We start from the raw sequence: 20,470 nt of genomic DNA, 5'->3' as shown, positions 1-20,470 counted from the left end.
ACAAAACCAAATTGGTGGTGGTGCTGCTGCTGGTGGTGGTGGTGGTAGTGGTGGTGGTGGTGGTGGTGGTGGTGGTGGTGTCGGCGGACTGGTTAATTTCAAAGCATGCTGGAGTGGCATGGCCACTGAGCATCGGGAAACACAGAAAGGAATGCGACCGGATGCAGGGCTCCCAACACCCTAGACATCGACCTATGGCACTGGAACAGGGTCCCTGAAGGTAAGTCTGGACAGTCAGATAAGGTAAGTACATTTTATTACAAGGAAATGGGACAAGATAAATCTTCTCTTCATCTCGCTATGCTTAAGCATCTTTAAGAGTGCAGGGAATTCATGTCTATCAGTCTGGTTTAGAAAAGTGTTTAGAGACAGCAAGAGTAAACTCCATGGTTCCCTGACGAGGGTTCCAGGGATTCTGATATCTGGGTCAAAGTGAAAGTTAAGGTGAAAAAGGCTGTTAGGCAGGGCAAAAAGATTCCAATTTCTGGTCTCTTTGGGCTGTAATTTTTACTGTGTTCAAGGCCATGAATGCAGACAGGGTAATAACGAATACAGAACAAGAAGCTAGAGCTTCATTAAGACAAAACGAAAGTAAAAGTTTTGCACTCTGCACCACTGCCTGAAGCAGGTTTTTCTAAGTCGTTTCCCGAGGATGGCATGTTGACCATTAGATTCACAAGATGATAATGACGAATTCACCTGCTTTTTCTTTTCCTATAATTAGGCCAGCATCGATTCAAGGTGTGGCCCAACCGACTTATTATAAAGGATGATACTGGTTGGTTGAAAAAGGTAGTAGCTTTCTATGAACCATGTATTAAGTTTTTATGTATATTAAAATTAACATTGGAAAGAACAATGGTAGGAGAGGAAGCTGGAGGACAACTGCTGCAAATGCTTGCTTTTGAAAATGCTAATGAAGAGTACAGGAGAGCATTATTACCTATAAAGGAGGCTGGGGATATTAATGCTTATATGAAGGCATGCAAGGGTATCTTTTCTGAAAATGGAAAGATGCATATTTGGCATGTATTGATCCAGATAGAGTTATTAAATTATATGTTTAAATACTCTTGAATATCCTACCGGCACTTTCAGTCAGGATGAGTTGCCTTTAGAATGGGTTTATATTAAATAAAACTTTAACCATACATTAACAAATTATGAGGAACAAATTTCTTTAAGTATTCAGCAAGGCATACAAAGATCTGTTACTCTGTGGGGATATGATTGTGCTGCTATTGTTTTCCCATTTAGCAAAGATAAAGTGGAATATTTAATGCAGATGTCTGAGGTTTTTCAATTAGCCATGATTTCTTACACTGGAAATATTGAATTTCATCCTCCCTATAGTAAATTGTGGAATTGCTTTAAAAAACAAAAAAAAAATTTGATAAATACACTAATTTTGTTGATCCATTACCATCAGCCTTTACTGTGTTTACAGATGGCTCTAACACCAAGATGGCTTATTGGACCAAAGATTAATTTTGGGAACAAGAATCTTCTTTTGGGTCAGTACAACAAAATGAATTATTAGCGGTAGTTAATGTATTCCAGGATTTTACTCATGATGTAAAAATATTATAGCTGAGTCCGCTTATGTTGTAGGAGTAGTACAGAATATTGCGACTGCTGTTGTTTCTACATCTAAGCCGATATTAAATGTTATTCTCACATATTAAAGGACTATTGTTATTATGAAACTCTAGAATATTCATTACACATACTAGATCACATTCAAAATTTCCAGAATCTTTAACACTTGGCAATCATATGGTAGATCAATTAGTGGCCTTTGCTACCCCAGAAGAACACAGTCATAATCATGCCAATACAGGATATTTACATATTAAATATAAGCTTCCCTATTCTCAAGCCAAACAAATTATTGCTAATTGTCCTACGTGTTAGTCTTCATGTATAAAATGTGTTCCATCTCAAATTAATCCCAGAAGGATGCAACTTAATACATCGTGTCAGATCGATATAACCCATATTTCTGAGTTTGGTCACCTTTCACATATAGATGTAAGCATAGATAATTTTTCAAAATTTGTGTGGGCTACACCATTGCCAGGAGTACGCACTGCTCATGTTATACAGCATCTATTGGAAACTTTTGCTGTTATGGGACTGCCTTCTAAAATTAAAATTGATAATGGACCAACATATATTTCTTATCAATATAAACAATTTTGTCAACGATATCATATTGTACATATTACTGGTACAGAACACAATACACAAGGACAAGCTTTTGTTGAAAGAATTCACCACACCATATAATGACAAATTATAAAATTAAAAAGGGGGAAAAGAGATGGCCTTATGCAACCTGAATGGAGTTTGCAGACCAGTCCCAGAGCTATATTGGCATAAGCATTATACGTTATTAATTTTCTTAATTTACCACAAGGTGAAGTTATATCAAGAGCCGATAGACACTTTGTTGAACTTCCCCCCAGAAGGCATGGAACAGACAGTATGGATAAAAATTGCCCGGGATGCTGAATGGCAGGAAGGGACATCATTGTATGTAGGGGAGAGGGTTTTGTCTCATTACAGGATGGGAGACTATTCTGGTTACCCGGGAGATGGATCCAAGCACAGAATAATAAGAACTGCTCCCTACCCTCAAAGGAATCCAGTTAAACCAGCTACATTTTCTCCTGATGGATGTTCTCAGGAGATGAGGAGGTGTCCTCCATTACTGAGGCCCTGGCTTCTCTTAGTGTCCACAAACAACAATGGATAAGGATCCGTGCAGTGACAACCCTATTACCTATGTGGGGTCAGGTGAAGCGATTAAGCACTGAAAGGAATAATTTTGTCCCCTTCAGGAAAGTCCTTTACTGCTGAGCACTTACTCTTAGCAATGCGTGTTTTACTCATGGTTTCTTCTGCTGCGGCCAATGCCAGTTATCGGGCTTATATTGCTTATCATGATGAAATCCTACTACTTTTCTGTTAGTAAATATATGGATAATGACACAGAACATGATTGGAAGTTAAGTAAAGCCTATTTAGAGGGTAATGAAAGTGCTTCAAAAGTAATTAATGCCTTGAAATATGATGTTCGAATGTCTTTTGGTAAACAGCTAGAAGATACTACTCCTATGGAAATAGCGAAATTATTGGCTGATCAATTGACAGGATTAGATCCCAAGGCTTGGCTTCAAAGGATTTTCCATAGCATGAGAGGAGCTAGTTTTGCCATAATCTTATGTACATTATGTATTATGTTGCTTTATTTTTACCTGACTAAACCACTACAAGGACCTTTAGCTATGTTATGTAAAGTGTTACTTTAAAACAAAAGAAAAAAGAAGGAATTGTTAAGACATAGAGATGCAGCTCCCAGGCAGGGTCAAGAAAGGCCTGGTGACAGATTCAAGTAGGGGCTGGAATGCCGCCCTGGAGAAGAAAATGTTTTTCTCACTTGGCCTTAAAATATGTTCTGCTGTGTCCCGTTTCTATGGAAGTGGTTCTAACGCTCTCTTGGTAATGGTGAGTATATTTTGATTATAATAAGAGAGGTTATTTGTTATATGAATATTTTTAGAAGAAGCTTTCATTTATTCGTCTTTCTTTGTTTAATCTTCCCTCATTGTTCCTGGTATCCTGGGAATAATGATCTTATGGTATCTTGACACAATGAAAATTGTAGTAATGCATATTCTTAGCTTAATAAGGATTAATAAAGCTCGCAACTGCATGCAGTTTCTTATGCCTTTGCTCTGCACCCCCTGTGTCCTGGGGGTATGTGACCATACCCAGGGCCCCAACTCACTACACATTGACAATGGGTCACCCCACAAAACAGAGAAGCATCTACCTTAGTCAAAAATGGACATTTTATTGAATGCATACACTAACACTGATTGATCACATCCATAGCTAAGATACTAGGGGCAGGTCCGTGGCCCAAAATACATTCCTCTAAACCTATAAAGCAAAGAAAGAAAGAAAGAAAGAAAGAAAGAAAGAAAGGAAGAAAGAAAGAAAGAAAGAGAGAGAGAGAAAGAAAGAAAGAAGGAAAGAAAGAAAGAAAGAAAGAAGGAAAGAAAGAAAGGAAGGAAGGAAGGAAGGAAGGAAGGAAGGAAGGAAGGAAGAAGAAAAAACACAAAAAACTTAAGCTTCTCATAGGAACTTCGCAGGAAGTGTTGTCTGGCGGTCAGTTCTGATTAGGCCATTTTAGATGAAAGAGTGCATAGTGACCCTTAATGTGATGGGCCCTATATAAAGCTTTTTGCAATATTGGAATTTTAACAAACCTCATCCAGAACATACAGCAGAGGCAAGGATGTGATCACCATGTCCTTGCTCTCTATCAGGTTATTTTTCTGTGTCCTTGATTGTCAGGCATAGAACAGCAACAATCTGAAATAGCTGGTAGACATGGAACAAAGTGGCAAAAACTATAGTTGTGGGTTGCACACCTCAACAGTCAAAGGCTAATGCTGTCCTCAGAGACCTCGGAGGCCCCTCTTGTAAGACTGTCTATTGGAAATGGAAGCACTGACTTCAAAGTGAACCGGGCCAGCCAGGGAGAGGGCACCATGGGATACGTGAGACCCTGTCTAAAACCAGCACAAAAACCAACCCTTCATTCAAAGCATCATCTATTAATTCTTTATTATTTACCACTTTCTCCCTACCAGCCTTTCAGTCTGGAATGGTAGAAAAGGACTGGGAATGTTCCTTCTATTCTAAGGACCTTGATCTCTCTTTCCTTAGGTCCACATTAAGAACACATGCAAATGGGTATCACCATCTGAACAACTTAGTATCATCTACTCAGTATATCTAGCCTAATACTGTGCTATGACAATCTCAAGCTTCCCTGAGTTTCGCTGACCTAGCAAGAAGTATGAAGTACTGAGGCCACACCCCAGTGATCCTTTCAAGGGGTTAGAAGAAAGCCATGAGAGATGCTCCACTTCTTTGTCCTTAGATTAAATCACATTGACACAATGTGGGTGGACTATTTAACCAGACATGTTTCTCCCAACCCCACCTTTCTGAGTTCAGACCATGGCAGAATTCATGCCCCACCACCCGAGATATTGAGTTTAGTGATATGTAATTATTATTTAAACCTATGCATTAAATTTTGTCATTTTGTTAATTTTTGTGGTTTTCACAGTTTTCTTTGATTAACTTTCCTAGTTTTATTAATTTATCCCCTGTGTTCTCTGGTATGTTGTCCTTCCCTTCAAACTAAAGTATTCCTTTTAGGATCCTCTACAGAGCTGTCTTACTGGTTATACATATTTTGTTAAATTTATTTTAGTGTGCATTAGTAAGCACAGTAGCTGTGCAGCTGCCTGCCCTCCATGGTACGAGATCTACTTTCCAAACAATAACGCTCAACTCTTACTGACTGTGTAGCATCTTGGCTGCTCTTTGTTGCACTTGGACAGCCCTCAGGACCAGGCTCTCCTCTCCCTTAACCATGGCTGCTGTCCTCTTCCTCTCTCCTCTCCATCACACACGTTCTTCCTTTATTCTTTGGCAGCTTCTTCTTCCTTCTTCCCTCCTCATGATCCTCTCTAGCAAAGCCCTCAAAGCTCCCCTCCCCCATCTCTCTGCTGTGCAGCTGTTGGCTGTTGGCTTCTTTATAATCACAATTAACTGGGAACAGGGTCAGTTATTTGGGGTTAACCAGTCCTGAGTTCCACAAATTAGCATTAAAATACAAGCAGAATTAGGCCAATCCACTTCAGGGATTTTTGTTTGTTTGGTTGGTTGGTTTGGTTTAATTTTCATTTACCTTTTTACTTGTTATTTTATTTTTGGCTATTTTTTATTAATCGGTTATTTTATTTATTTACATTTCAACTATTGTCCTGCTTTCCACACTCCCCTCATCAAATTTACATCCCATTTCTGCTCAGCTTTGCCTATGTGACAGTGCTCCCCCACCCACACATATCCATTCCCACCTCACACCTCTAGGATCTGCCTTTGGTGGGGCTACAGGCCTCACCTTGAACCATAGAGCATCCTTGCATACACTTTGGCTGGCAGTTTGGCCCCTGGGAGCTTGGGGATTAGGGAAAGAAGATCTGTTCAGATATTAAAGCCAATGATTGCTGCATTCTCTTCTTTTTCTGGTTATAGGTGAAATTATGTTTGTGTGCTTCTCTTTTTTTAAATTATTGAGAGAAGATTAATTTCTTGGTTTTTCTTGGGTATAGTTCAGTTTATTGTCTTGGAGTTTTCGTCCTGTTAGCCTCTGTTGTGCTTTCTTACAGAAAAGAATTGTTTAAATTTGGTTTTGTCATGAAATATCCTGGTTCCTCCTTTTATGGTGATTGAGGATTATGCTGGATATAGGAGCCTGTGTCTGCAGTACATCTGCCCAAGATTTTCTGACTTTTAGAATCTCTGTTGAGAAGTCTGGTGTAATTCAGATACATCTGAATTTATTTGTTACTAGATATTTATACCTTACCCCTTTTAATGTTCTTTCTTGATCTGTGCATTTAGCGTTTTAATTATTATGTGAATGGAGGAATTTTTCTGGTACAATTAGTTTGATGTTCTGTAGGCTTGTTGTACCTTTATGGCCTTTTCTTTCTTTACCTTATGGAAGTTTGCTGCTATGATTTGTTGAAGGTGTTTACTGGATCTATGAACTAGAAATCTTAATTCTCTTCTCTATCTATTATCCTTAGGTTTCAACATTTAATTGTGTCCTGAAATTCATGGATGTTTTGGATTCAATAAACCATACATGTTTATTTGAGATGGGTGTTTTGTGCTTTGTGGGATGACCTCCTTGACCCCAGGCTGCATGAAGAATCTCAGTTGACAATGGGGACATAAATTATGAGTATGTGTAGCAAGACCCAGGCCTCTTCCAGGTTCTTAGATATTAACTGAGAACCTCAAATACAGTAGTGATGTGATAGTGTGGTGTGAATCTAGTTACTATTCTCTATTTTGATATAGATGACTCTTTTTGTGTCATGGTCAGCTTATAATGACTAGAAGACCTAAGCTTGAGAATAACCAAAGACTACATTGCTTCTCTAGCAGCTGAGCTTTTAAAAGTCCTTGTGTGACAGCAACTGTTGGTGGACATTCTGGATTATTCCTTCTGTACTTTAACTCTCTGTGTCACTTCCACCATGAGTAAGTTAGTTCAATTCCATAAATTGGAAATCCATCACCTGGAAGAAATACTCTTTTTTTTTAAGATTTATTTATTTATTTATTTATTATATACAAGTACACCGTGACTGTCTTTAGACACACCAGAAGAGGGCATCATATCTCATTACAGATGGTTGTGAGCCACCATGTGGTTGCTGGGATTTGAACTCAGGACCTCTGGGAGAGCTGTCAGTGCTCTTAACCACTAAGCCATCTCTTTAGTCCAAGAAATACTTTCTGAATATGATCTGAGATTGGCCATGGAAAAGGGTAGCTTGAACTGTCCCACATAGGTTCTGGGCCTGCACAGGCCTGCTCTCCAAAAGAAACCTGTGTTCACAGCTGTTGGCTGGCTAAGAAAGATTTCACGAGACGTGATACAGAGCCCTCGGACTTCTGCTTCAGTCATCTGCACAATTTTTCCTGGACGATATCCTCATACCTCCAGCAGGCGGGTGATGAAGCTGTCCACTCTCAGCTCCCCTTCAGCCATCTTGTGGGCACCAGACTCTCCTCCCTGCAGCAGGAACAAGGGCTTCTCCATGGTGGCTGCAGCAGCAGTGGTGGTTTGGCATTCTCACCTAGGAGGCCCTATGCCTTTCTACCCCAGTTCCAACTCAGCTCAGGCCCGGGCCTTCCCCCATCCACTTCCCACGGAGCAGGGAGAGCAGCACCCACTAGAAATAAAAGGGAAGCCCTTGGTCCTGCCAAGACTGAACCCCCAGTGAAAGGGATTGTTGGGGGGAGGGTGGTAATGGGAGGAGGATGGGGAGGGGACACCAATAGAGAAGGGGAGGGGGAGGGGTAAGGGGGATGTTTGCCTGGAAACCCAGAAAGGTAATAACAATTGAAATATAAATAAGAAATACCCAATTTAATAAAGATGGAGAAAAAAAGATAAAAGTGTCACACATTTAAAACAGAAGAATATGGACCCTAATTTTAAAGGACAGTTCTGTCAATTGACTAAACCTTTAAGGAAGCTCAGAAAATCAGGCCAAACAATATTTTCTCGGTTTATGTATCTGTAATGTCGCATAAATAATAATGTCCGTTTCTTGCTGTTGTGGAGGGAATTAAATAGATAATATGTAATCATGGAAATTTTGAAGTACCATCCATTTTTCTGTTCATTAAATCACTCTTCCTCATTTCATTGATCAAGTATGTATGTTTTCTTTTCATAGTTACATGTATAATAAAACCAGCATAAAAACCTTCAGAATTGTATAAGCTTTCACTTTTAACAAATTAAATTAGTTGTTCTTTGTATTTCTGCTGAACATTTAAATGTTCTTTATATGTCCCAATGCAAGTTTATTAGGTACCTATAAACTTTAAACTCTGTTCCTGAGAGCATGAGTACTATTTAATCATATAGTAACTACACTCAGGCTGTCTTTGTATTAGAACCAATTATATCAGACTCTAAGAAAAATTACTATTGCGTAAAAGTTTGTGTGTGTATGAGTGTGAGTGTCTGTGTGTGTGTGTGAGTGTGTGTGTGTGTGTGTGTGTGTGTGTGTGTGTGTGTGTGTGTGTGTGCAGTACATGACCAAACAACTTTCAGGAGCCATTTCTCTCCTTCTGTCATGTGGGTCCCAGGATGTAACCCAGATGTTTGACTTTGGCAATAAATAATATTACCCACTAAATAAATAAATAAACAAACAAAAAACAAGCCACAAATCAACTTTAAAAGTAAAGGCCAGAAGTTCACAGAATAGTAGCATTGGCCTTACCATATCCTTTCTTTGGGGATAGGAAAATTAATGTTCTGAAATCCATGACTTTCAGGAATTGTGATATTCATTGAAATTCAATTCCTTTGCAGATGCTCCAGTTGTTGTGGCCAATTGCTAGAAAGGTCAGCTTAAGCTTGCAGGACGCCCACCATCCCTCCCCCCACCCCACCTCCACAGAAAGCTCAAAAGACACTGCCCAGAACTTACTCCACATTCCCAGAACCACTTTCTTTGTCCATCATTTCCTTGAGACGAAAGGTCAGACTCCTTCACCCTAGTCTCTCCACAATCGACATCCTCCCTCCCAAAACACTTCTAAGACTGGAAAACATGTCTTAGGATGTATCTGCCAGACTCGGACTGAGAGAAACTAGGGCACTGGTTGTCACTACAACATTGGTGACATAGCAGAGGATGCCAGAACTCTCTAGGAGACAATAGAATGTCCAAGAAGGGACAGCAGATGTCATGGGGAGCAGACTTTGCCTCCCTGCTAATGTTCTCCCTGTACTGAGCATAAGCTGAGGTGCCCTTTCCAGGAGACTTTCCCGGGGCAGAGCCACTGAACACCTCCTGCTTCCAAAGCCAAATTTTCCTCTAGGCTTGATTATAAAAACCTTAGTAATTCCTATGCATCTAAATGAATGTTTCCTTCCAAATCCTGCCCAAAAATGTCTCATCCTAACTCAAATTATCCTCCTTCACCAATATTAGCCATTAAAAATTCCTGAGAAATAATACCAGTTTGAATATGCACTCAAAATGTTCTCCTGTCTTATTATGTACAGGTGCTTGAAATCACATCAAGAAATAGCCTGCATGGAAGGTTGCAACATGGGTGTGTGTTAGGGGAACACTCATGAAGCCTTGTGCTTAGCATTCAACGGTTGCCACAAAATTCCTTAGGAGGAAGACTTGAAATCATTATGGTGCTAGAAACAGTGTGCAGGCCAGTTGGCAGAGGAAAGTGAAACATTAGAGCCACCATTGAAGGCTCCTGTTGGGCCCTACCTTGGTGTTTCCCTCCCCCCTCGCTGAGCCTTTCAGCCTGCTATAGGAAGAAATTGTTTACACCTTTGACAGCTGCTCTTAGCCCCTGATTTGGGGCTGGGATTTTCCATGGCACCCTTCCTCCCCACTGAGCTTTCCTGCTTCTTGTTTTTAAGAAACTATTTATGCCCCTGATTGGGCTGGAACTTTCACCACACAGACTTGTCCTATTTTCCTGGTTGGGGATTTTCACCTGCCTTGTTGTTTTTCCACGGCTTTTGCCTCTGGTATATAAGGAGATCTCAGTAAAGCCTTGGTGGCACTCGCTAAAAAGGGGTGACCCCTGTACGTGTTTTCTTTCAACCCCACAAACCTACACCCAATATTCACACACTGTCGGCACAGGCACTGACAATAGGTATCACAATAGAAACTAGTAACTAGATTTAACCAAACTATCCCATTAATGCTGTATTTCATGGTATTTTTTTTTGCTCTCCTAGAACCTGGAAGAGGCTTGGGGTTTTCTAATCCTACTCATAATTTATTATCCTTCCCAACACTATGGGCTTTGTTCTGTTAATGCTAACAGCGGCATCCAATACCTAGGATATTTTCTACTGACATGTGTGACATGAGACAAAACAGTCCCTGTCATCCCTCACCTGAATAAACTTCCTTAGAGGACAGTGTAGTTGGAGGGTCCTTCTTTCCTCTCCAAGATCGAGAAACATTTCCAGTCTCCAGACAAGTGTGTCAGCCATTGTCCAGTGACTGTCCTGAGATGTCCACATTGTCAGCTGAGTGTCGTCATCCAGCCTGCCCTGTAATTGTTGTAGATGATTAATAGGGTTCCAGCCCTAGGATTTAATTCAGTGCTACAGTACCTGCCAAACACACTCAAAGCCCTAGCTGCCACCCTAGTCCTGTGTGCTCTAGAGAAAGAAAATAAAGAACCACATTGTCTATCAAGTTTCTCCTCCAATAGAAGGAGAATCTGCATCGGGTCTTTTAAGTAACTCTAAGCCCCAGCTTCCCCACAGCTCCCTCCATCGATTCCATTATTGGTGCATTTTCAGTAACGCTCACTTTATTTTTGGTGTGCAAAGAATATGCACCATGTCAGTAAAGTGTGTGTGTGTGTGTTTGTGTGTGTGTGTGTGTGTTCATCCATGAACTCACTATAAATTATTATCAAATGACCCAGAAGACCGTGGAGAAACCTGTAGATGTGCATGCAGAATTATGTTACTACCGTTCCATGGCACCTTGCAGGTAACACTGAAATACTGGGCTGCTTTAATAGAGCCTAAAACCAGGCTATGCATGGTTTTCGGTGAGATTGTGATGTGCAACACCACAACAGAGATCAGCAGAAGCTTCATTTTTTCCATGCTGCTGTTACCAAGTGAGGCAAAGCCTCATCCCATAGAGAGTCTGGTAGGATCTGATGAAAGGAGTAAACTCAGGGTTGAAATCAAGCCTTTAGAAACAAAGAGAAAAATACAAAGTCAAGGAAAGCAAGAGCTGTCTTTTTCTTTTCTTCCTCTTTTTTTTTTTTTTGAGAAGATCCACAAGAGAGACAACCCCTTCCTCAAACTAACAATGCACAAGAGAGACAATACATGAATTAAAAATCAGAAATGAAATGAGGGACATAACAATAGACACCGAGCAAATTCCAAAATCATTAGTTCTTACTCCCGAGGACTTTACGCCAGAAAACTGGAATATTCATTCGATATTGTTGATTTTGTAGACAGATAACAATTATCAAAGTTAAATCCAGATCTGGGAAGGTATCTGAATAATACCCCTAAGAAAATAGATACACTCATTAAAGGTTGCATACATTATATATTATATTGCTTTCTTTTTGCATGATTAAACCCCTTCAAGGACAATTAGCTATGTTATAGAAAGTGTTACTTTTAAAACAAAAGGACAAAGAGAGAAATTGAGGAATCATTGAGATACACTTCCCAGACAGGATCAAGGAAAGACGGCTGAGAGATGCAAGCAGGGGCTGGAACGCTGCCCTTGAGAAGAAAATGTTTTTCTCACTTTACCTTACACTATGCTGTACTGTGTCCGTTTTTTGTGGAAGCAGCTCTCATGGTCTCTGGGGTATGACAAGTAGATTGTGATACTAGCAAGAGGGGTGACTTGCTATACAGATATTTTAAGGAGAAGCCTTTGCTTAGTCTCACTTCTTTGCCTAGTCTTGCCTCAGTCGTTCCTGATATCATGGGAATAACGATCTTATTATATCTTGCCAAAAGGGAAAGTGAGGTAATCCATATTCATGCCTGTATAAGGGTTAATAAACTTGCAGCTGCATGCAGTTGCATCTGCTTTTGCTTTGCATCCCCTGTGTCCTGGTTATTTGTGACCATACCTGGGCCCCCAACACACTAGATGTTGACAAGCATCACCCTTCTCACTGTCAGGTTTATTTTCTTTCTTTTTTGAAATCTATGATGTGGAGGCGTATTACAGCAACAATATGAAATAGCAGGCAGGCATGTATGAAAATTGCTGCTAGGTGTGGGGACAAGTCCTCAAAAGGAGCTGTTAAGATGGGAAACACATAATGCATTTGTTGCTGGAATTGAGTTGCCTCAGCTGTGTTGCTCTGCCTGCTCAGTGTCCATTCAACATCACTCTGTTTCTACAGAGGAACTCAAGGTTTGCCCCAGCCGCCTGTGAGCTGTGATATGGGCAGAGAAAGGCCAGGACACAGTGGTGATTTCCCACTCCTCAGTTATGCTGAATTTTCCACCACTGTACTTGTATACACAAGTCCAGTGTGGTCAGTTATTATAGATATTTGTCATTTCTTACAGAGGGCAACTATGATTGACTACACCCAATTCTACAAAAAACAAAATTCAGGAAACCTGGCCGTTGGCAGCAATGAATCAAGAAATATCTAGGATGGTGGGGCATGAATTCTGCCAAGCAATGAACTCAGATAGGTGGGGTTGTGAGGAAGATGTGTGGTTGAATAGCCCAATAGATTCACGTTGTATCATCTTGATTTGATCTAAGGACAAAGAAGTGCAGTATCTCTGATGGCTTTCTTCTAACCCCTTGAAAGGTTCACTGGGGTTTGACTCAGTTCTTCATTCTTCTTGCTAGGGCAGCAACACTCAGGGAAGCTTGAGATTGCCATAGGCACAGTATTAGGCTAGAAATGCTGAGTAGGTGATACTAAGTTGTTCAGATGGTGATACCCATTTCATTTGTTCTTAACGTGGACCTAAGGAAAGACAGATCAAGGTCCTTAGAATAAAAAGATCATTTCCACTTTTTTTCTACCTTTCCTGAATGAAAGACTGGTTGGCAGAGAATGGTAAAAATTCAAGAATTGGTAGATGATGCTTTGAATGAAGGGTGGGTTTCTGTGCTGGTTTTAGACAGGTTCTCAATTACCCCATCTTGTTCTCTACGTTGCTCGTCAGGTTCACTTTGAGCTCAAATAAAGCTGCTTCTACTTTCCAACAGGTAGTCTTACAAAGGGGCCTCCAAGGACTGTGAGGACAGCATTAGCCAATGAGAATTGAGGTGTGTAACCCACAACTATAGCTTTATCTGAAAGACCCTCAGACAGAGGAGACTCTCGCTCCAGTCCTGAGGACAATCACCACCCCATGAACACACAGGACTCAGTCTTGATGTAAAAACAAGAGGTTTACTTTGGGATACCAATGCACTGGGGCTCGACACGGTCCTCACGAGGAGGGATGTGAGGAGCCTCAAACAACAGAAATGTACAGCTTAAACAGTCATTTATGATCACACAGTTTCATTAGCTCAGCTATTTCAGTGCCAAGGATAACTAGGCAGATGTTTCTCGTCCTGGGATAAGGCCGTAACCACATCAATGTAGCTATTTCAGTAGGAAGGATGTCTGACTTGATATATGTTTTCTTATCCTGGGGTTCCCAGGACAAGGACCAAGGATATCTGTCTTGGCAGGTGTTTCTGTTCTGGGGTTCCCAGGACAAGGCTATAGCGATGTCAGCACAGCTGCATTCAGTACCAAGGACATCTCACTTCTATAGTGATCAGTCAGCTTCCCAGAGATGTTTCCTGTCTTGTAATTGCCCTGCAGTAAATATGTTCTATACCCTCTGTTCTTATGGTCGGGCAACTTCCTAGAGAGTGGGTGGGAATGTGCTTTCTGTACTTTCTGGTCTATTGTCTAACTTCTAGGGGCTAAGCGAGGGCCAGCTTAAAAGATTCTCATGCTTAAGAAATGGCTGTACTGATATCAAACGGGGATCTTTCATATCCACTTTCTTCCAAGTCTACCAGCCATCTCAGATTGGTGGTGTAATATGCCTGACAATCAGGACACAGAAAAATAACTTGATACACAGCAAGGACATGGCAATCATATCCTGTGTCGTTATGTATGTTCTGGATGAGGTTTGTTAAAATGACAATATTGCACAAAGCTTTATATAGGACCCATCAAATTAAGGGTCACTATGCACTGTCATAGCTAAAATGGCCTGGTCAGAAGTGACCACTGGATCACTCTTCTGTAACTTCACATGAGAGGCTTGTGCTTTTTGTGTTTTTTATTTTTGTGGTTTTTTTTCTTATTTATTTATTTATTTATTTATTTATTGATTGATTTATATGTTGTCAGGAAGATAGTTCAAGTCATGGATCTGCCCCCAAAATCTGAGCTTTGCTACTAATACTGTAAACAGTATTAGTGTATGCATTCAATAAAATAACTGGCTTTTTTTTTTAGTACGATACATGCTTTTGTGTTTTGTGGGGTGATCCATGAAACAGGAGTGAAGATGCTTGTTTCTTACTCTGTCCACTGAGTTATGTCTCTAGGCTTCTCCTACTCCTTTGGCTGCATCCCCCCCCCCACATCTGCTGACTATTTTATTTTTCAGATGAAATCACACGTTATAGCTTAGAGAGGCCTGTAAGCAATCCTGCTTTGGTAACTTAAGTGCAAAGAGGAGAGCCCCACACTCAGTCTGAGGGTGCATTCACTGGTGGATCCAATATTTCAGTTTCCTCTCCTAACAGATCACCACATTGTTGCCAGGACCATAATGAATGCAATTCTTTCTCCTAAAGAATCTGGTGGCAACTGTCAAATGTTAAGCACAAAGCTTCACGTTGTACCTATAACACACACCCACATTGCCACCTATCCTATAGGCTATTTCTGGGTGTGATTTCATGCACCTGCACATGATGAGACAGGAGACCTCTTTGGCTACTTATAGGAACTGGTGTGATTTCTCAGTAATCTTTAATGGGTAATATTGCTGACTGAGGAGAATTTGAGGTAGGATGAAACACTTCTGTGCAGGGATTGGGGAGGAAGCACTCATTTAGATACATAGCAATGACTTAGGTTTTTCCAATCAAGCCTAGAGCCAAATTTGGCTTTGGAAGCATGTGGTGCTCAGTGGCTATGCCACAGGGAAGTCCCCTGAAAAGGGCACATCAGCTTTTGCTCAGTACAGGGAGAACATTAGCAGGGAGGCAAAGTCTGTTATCCATGACATCAGCCGGCCCTTCGTGGACATTCTATTGTCTCCTAGAGAGACCTTGGAATCCCTGTGATGTCACCAGTATCGTTGTGACAACCAATTCCCTACTTTTTCTCTTAGTGTCCAAAGGATATATCCACAGACATGTTTTCCCGTCTTTGTAGGTGCTTTGGGAGAGTTGATGTTGATAGAGAAGAGTCTAGAGTGAAGCAAACGAAACCTAAAGGTAATGATGGACACATGGGGAATGTGGAGTAAGTTCTGGGCAGTGTATGTTGATCTTCCTCTCAGGGGTGAGTGTGGGGGCCTTCAGCTGGCCTTTATAGCAATGGGCCACAACCACTGGAACATCTCCACAGATATTGAATTCCATGATTATCACAATTCCTGAAAGTCAAGGTTTTCACATCATTAGTTTCTCCATAACCACATGGAGGATATGGCAATGCCTATGCTATTATTGGGTGAACTTCTAGTCTTTACTTTTACAGTGCATTCGGTATGTTAAATTGATATTATAACACCACCAGGAGTCATGGAGGGTATAACTTTTCTGAATTAAACAGGGCATCAATGTACTTCACTTTCATTGCTTCTTTCAATTCAGTGACTATCTGACAGTAGTAAGAGGGAGAGAACTGTGCTCCTGGCCATGACCTTATATTCTTAGAACTCCTCTGACTACCTCTGGCTGACGGGGCCAATCTTACCTTCATATATTAGAGGTTCTGTGTGGCAGATATTTTTCTACAGTAGCCAAACTATATGGAGCAGGTAGAGAAAGAGCCTGTAACCTATTGGCACTTCTGGGGCATTTGTCATTTCAGTAGGGGGAATTAATAAGTCTGTTGACCATGTCCTCCCCCTACATGACTTTTTAATGCAAAGTTATTGGACTAGAGTAACAGTGTAGGATATCTGAGTTTCCCTGATCAATCAAGTCATTGTGGATGCTGAATTGATGATCTGACTTCTGAAACCAGAGGGGTGAGGGTCCTGAAACCAGGTTGTAGCCTGCGTACCTGATAATAATCCTGGAGAAGGCATCTCTCTGGTACTTGTAAGCCTGTGTGGGCGGGCATAGGGAACACCTGGCTGCTTACATCTCTTGGTCTCTATATAGTAGTGGGGGGACTGTGATCCACTTAGGATGCCTCTTACACAGACCAAACTTCTTGCAGTGACACTGGCTTCCAAGCATGTTCTCCTGTTTAGACCTCACTGTGGTCTGTGTATGCTCTATGCATTCACCCCATGCGGGTTCACTTGTGTTCTTCTACCTACAGAGGCCTGCAGACAGACGTCATCCCCTGAAAATATCCTAAACAAGGTGCAGGACAACGAGGAAGAGGAGAGGCTGAATAGAGAACTGGAGCTAACTACCAAGGAGAGAAATGAGCTGACAGATCGCCTCCTTTATGTGACAGGTGGATCCATGAACAAGAGGTATGCATTGCTCCAAACAAAGGACCTTGTTCTAAACCTCATCTCCCAAATAGAGGAGATTCAGAACCTGACCCTTACTGAGGAGTGAGTTTGGACATGGACTCTCTGATTCTGCCTGTTGAAAATCTGAACTTGTGATCTGAGTGAAGAATTCAGGGATAAAGTCACTGGAGCATGAGTTCCCAGTGTACAATTGGAAAGCCCTTGACAAGTGGCAGCTTTGCAAGGTTCTAGGTGCTGTGAGTTTGTGGACAGTGTTTGTACTTGCTAGGAATGTGACTGAACGCTATCATCTCATGGCAGCACCCTTAGGTAACAGGTCCCACATTGTTCATCTCCATGCTTAACTAGAAGGCCTGAGGCTCTGGCCTGTTCCTTCTTGTCTGTGTGCCTTAAACACTGAGACAGTAATGGTGCATACATTTCTAATGATTCTCATTGTGCTCTTTCCATATTTGTCTCTCTTTCTCATTCTCTGAGTCTGTTTAATTTTCTTTTCTTGTGGGTGTGTCCCAGTTTGTGTGTCTGTGTGTGCACAGGTCTGCATGCATATGCACAACTTTTATATGTTTCTGTGTCCCTCCACCCTTGGAATTTAGGGGTCTGTTTTTTGACCTCAGGATATACCTGTATAATAGTTTCATGGAGGTGTAAGTACTTTATTTTGGAAGCCCCACTTTCAACAGTACAGTTCTTTGCCTGTGTGGTCACATTTGTCTATACATTTGTATGCCTTGAGCAGATTATAAGTTTGTGGCAATATCTGGTCTCATCTCCAGAATTATGTGTACTGTCTGCCTCTAGAATATTAGTTATTCGGCTTGTAGCATTCCACTTGTCAAAACAGGAAAAATGAAATCAGAGGTTTCTGGGTGTGTGTGTGTGTGTGTGTGTGTGTGTGTGTGTGTGTGTGTGTGTGGTTTGGTAAGCTCTGTGGCCTAGGCTCTTGACAGCATAACAGGTTTGAATGCAGATCCAGCCCTCCTGATTGAAAAAAGTGAGCCAGGGAACCCTTTATCTGGGTGCTTAGCTTCTGTTATCCTGGGCACACAATTCCAAGTTTCTGAAGCTGAAGAAGATCCAAATATGTAGAATTCAGAAAGTGTCCTTCCAGGACTGGGGTAGTACAGGACACAGCCTGAGTTCATATAATCCTAAACCTCGATGTTCATTGGGTTCTATGTTCCTGGGGCCAGCCCCTACTTCAGGCCAAATCCATTTTATGAAAACTTGAAGATAAAGGAGAAAGAGGTCATGTCATTACTGCACAACTTAGACACAAAGAACATTGAACATCGTGAGAAATTTCAGGAGCTCAAGAAGGAGATTAACTTCTATCGGTAAGTACTGGTCAGAAGGGCCCATCACTTGTGGAATGGCCATTGCTGCCTCTCTTTGTTCTGGACTGGAGAGCCTGCAGCTCTGGGTCCATGTCTTCTGCTGTTTAAATATCACTGCGCTGTGGGTCTTTTGGACTCAGTTTCAGTTCTTTAAGAGACTGTGACTTCTCACCACAGTGTCTATGCATCTTTACAAGGCTCTGGATAGAACTACACTGATTCAGGCATCAGAGTGTTATTAGGCCAACCTGCGGCTCTGGGGTCTTACCAGGTTTAACAAAGCTCAATGTGTGGACCACATGGTTTGCATGACCTCCCTTGGTCATACTGTCCTCTTGTGGTTATTTGCTGCCTACTAATTGATGCTGTCCCGATGCATTGGGCTCTCATGGGTAGTTGTAGATCCCTTGTTCTTTTGGACAGACATGGACTCTTATTGGTGCTTGGGTCACAGAACCAATTTATTCTTCCCTGGATTGGCCATTTGCTGTTTGTGCAGCAGCCTTACATGTATGGAGATGTATTCTATGAAGTCTTTATGGGTATCTGGGTCCTGGTGGACTTTGTGGGATTTGGCAGTTGGAATGGGAGGAAGAGGCTTCAGGATCTTACTATGCAGAGTGTGTTTCCAGCAACCTGCACAGCCGGCTCCTGATGGACCAGGCATGTATGAAGAAGAAGTTGGTCACATTGAAGCAGGAGAGCAAGGAGTTACAGCGATATTTGTTTGAGTTGAACCCGAATGATGAAGATGAACAGGAGAAGGCCAGCAACCTCCAGACCCAGCAAAATGTGGTAGGAACAAGCAGCTGAGTCAGATTAACAATGTCTGATACCATTTGCCTATTGGATACATCTTTGCTTCCCCTATCACCTTTCTAATCTCCCCACACCCAGTCAGTCACCCACCTTATGTGATAGAGTTATTCATTGCTCTGTGTATGCACAAGTATTCTGGGATGTTAACCACTCTTCAGAAACTGAGTTATTGGCAATTATACTTCTCTGCCCTTTTTGAAACTGCAGTCCAGAAATGGTGACAGAGGAATAACATATCATATGACTGCATCTCCCTATCACAGATTGGATGCTATGAAGAGTTTTGAACGAGTTCTTGGTCGTGTGACAAAGGTCATACAGGGGTCATGTTATGGTTGGAAGCACCTTGTAGGGATAAGAACCAAGTGCAAATGGCAAATGAGTCCTGGTCATTGGCTTTGATCTGGGTATCATGTGGCCTTCTCTTTTCTTCCTGTACCCCAATTAGGTCTCTCCCCATTTCCCCATTCTTGGTTTGCACTGGTAGAGTCTGAGGAGCAGCTTGTTCTCCCACAGTACTGTGAGGGTTGCTGGTGATGTTCCCAGCCTGCAGAGATATCAGCAATGATTTCAGTGAAAAGATCAGTGCTGTCTGTCCAATGCAGCTGAGGGGACAGAAGGCAGCAACTTGACAGCTGGTATGCATGTCCCCACCAAATCAGTGTCTTAATAGCTGCCTTCTCCTCCCAGGTCTCAGAAACTGCAGGAGACATGGCATAGGACGGATCCCAGGAAGACAGCCCCCTGAAGAGTGAGTTTCTTCCTCAGGAGTTCCCTGTGACGACAATCCTCACAGTCAAAGACATTTGGGGGAATATTCTTCTTCTCAGATAATTTCCTCAATGTATAGAGACCCTAAATTTATGTATCCGTATGCCAGACTGTCTGGTTGAGGTCCTTCTCCTTTCTCATACGGACAACACCATTTGAGAGACATCTGAGGGGACTGCCTTGACGTCTTGTCCTAGAGGAGAAACAGCACTACAACTGTGTTTCTAAATGTTCATTAAGAAAATGCTGTTAAGAAATGTTTTTGGTTATGATTTTCATTGAAGTTTTCTTTTTGTTATTTCATACTTATATATTCTTGTTACTGTTTTTCATTTTTTATACCATTTTAGTTGTTCATTTTATGCCTGTTTTTTGTAAATTGTATTCCTTATGAATAAAAATTGATTTGTAACTCTTGACTCTTAAGACCATCTTATTCAAGGGTCCTTTCCCCTCCTGTAGACTTAGAACTGACAGCTAGATATGGATCTTTGCATGGTCCAGGCAGCATGGGTAAATAGGGAATTCAAAGCCACCAAGGTGTACACAGGGTGATAGTGTCTTTTGTGTGGATAATGTGACTTTTTTTATGGACACACACTGTATGATGTAATCACTGACATACTGTATCCATGCTGTATTGTCTTCTGCTCATCCTAGT

At 41.4% G+C, this 20,470-nt stretch overlaps 1 protein-coding gene across 3 annotated transcripts; it reads left to right on the top strand.

Moving 5' to 3' along the window:
* LOC147998978 (disks large homolog 5-like) lies at positions 1–20,226 on the top strand. Of its 3 annotated transcripts, XM_087595916.1 has the most exons (8): positions 87–220; positions 725–792; positions 1,448–1,514; positions 15,598–15,659; positions 16,720–16,879; positions 18,076–18,219; positions 18,852–19,014; positions 19,729–20,226. In XM_087595916.1, exons 5-8 carry the CDS (start codon positions 16,869–16,871, stop codon positions 19,756–19,758), a joined length of 348 nt encoding a protein of 115 aa, XP_087452042.1. In that variant the 5' UTR covers positions 87–220; positions 725–792; positions 1,448–1,514; positions 15,598–15,659; positions 16,720–16,868; the 3' UTR covers positions 19,759–20,226. The 3 variants fall into 3 exon arrangements, with proteins under 3 accessions (XP_087452041.1, XP_087452042.1, XP_087452040.1); XM_087595915.1 differs by lacking the exon at positions 725–792 and having other exon boundaries at positions 1–220; positions 19,729–20,221; XM_087595914.1 differs by lacking the exons at positions 87–220; positions 725–792; positions 1,448–1,514 and having other exon boundaries at positions 15,497–15,659; positions 19,729–20,221.
* Positions 20,227–20,470: the final 244 nt, after the last annotated feature.

This window comes from Rattus norvegicus, chromosome 19 (assembly GCF_021556685.1).
Source record: "Rattus norvegicus strain SHRSP/BbbUtx chromosome 19, alternate assembly SHRSP_T2T, whole genome shotgun sequence".
Classification (NCBI taxonomy): Eukaryota; Metazoa; Chordata; class Mammalia; order Rodentia; family Muridae; genus Rattus; species Rattus norvegicus.
This window is presented reverse-complemented; position numbering and strand designations above follow the sequence as displayed.

Coding starts and splice junctions, on each gene's coding strand:
- LOC147998978 (XM_087595914.1), top strand. CDS start 15,578: ATGTTTTCCCGTCTTTGTAGGTGCTTTGGGAGAGTTGATGTTGATAGA. Junction 18,220..18,851: donor AAGGAGATTAACTTCTATCG/GTAAGTACTGGT, acceptor GTGTGTTTCCAG/CAACCTGCACAGCCGGCTCC. Junction 19,015..19,728: donor TCCAGACCCAGCAAAATGTG/GTAGGAACAAGC, acceptor TTCTCCTCCCAG/GTCTCAGAAACTGCAGGAGA.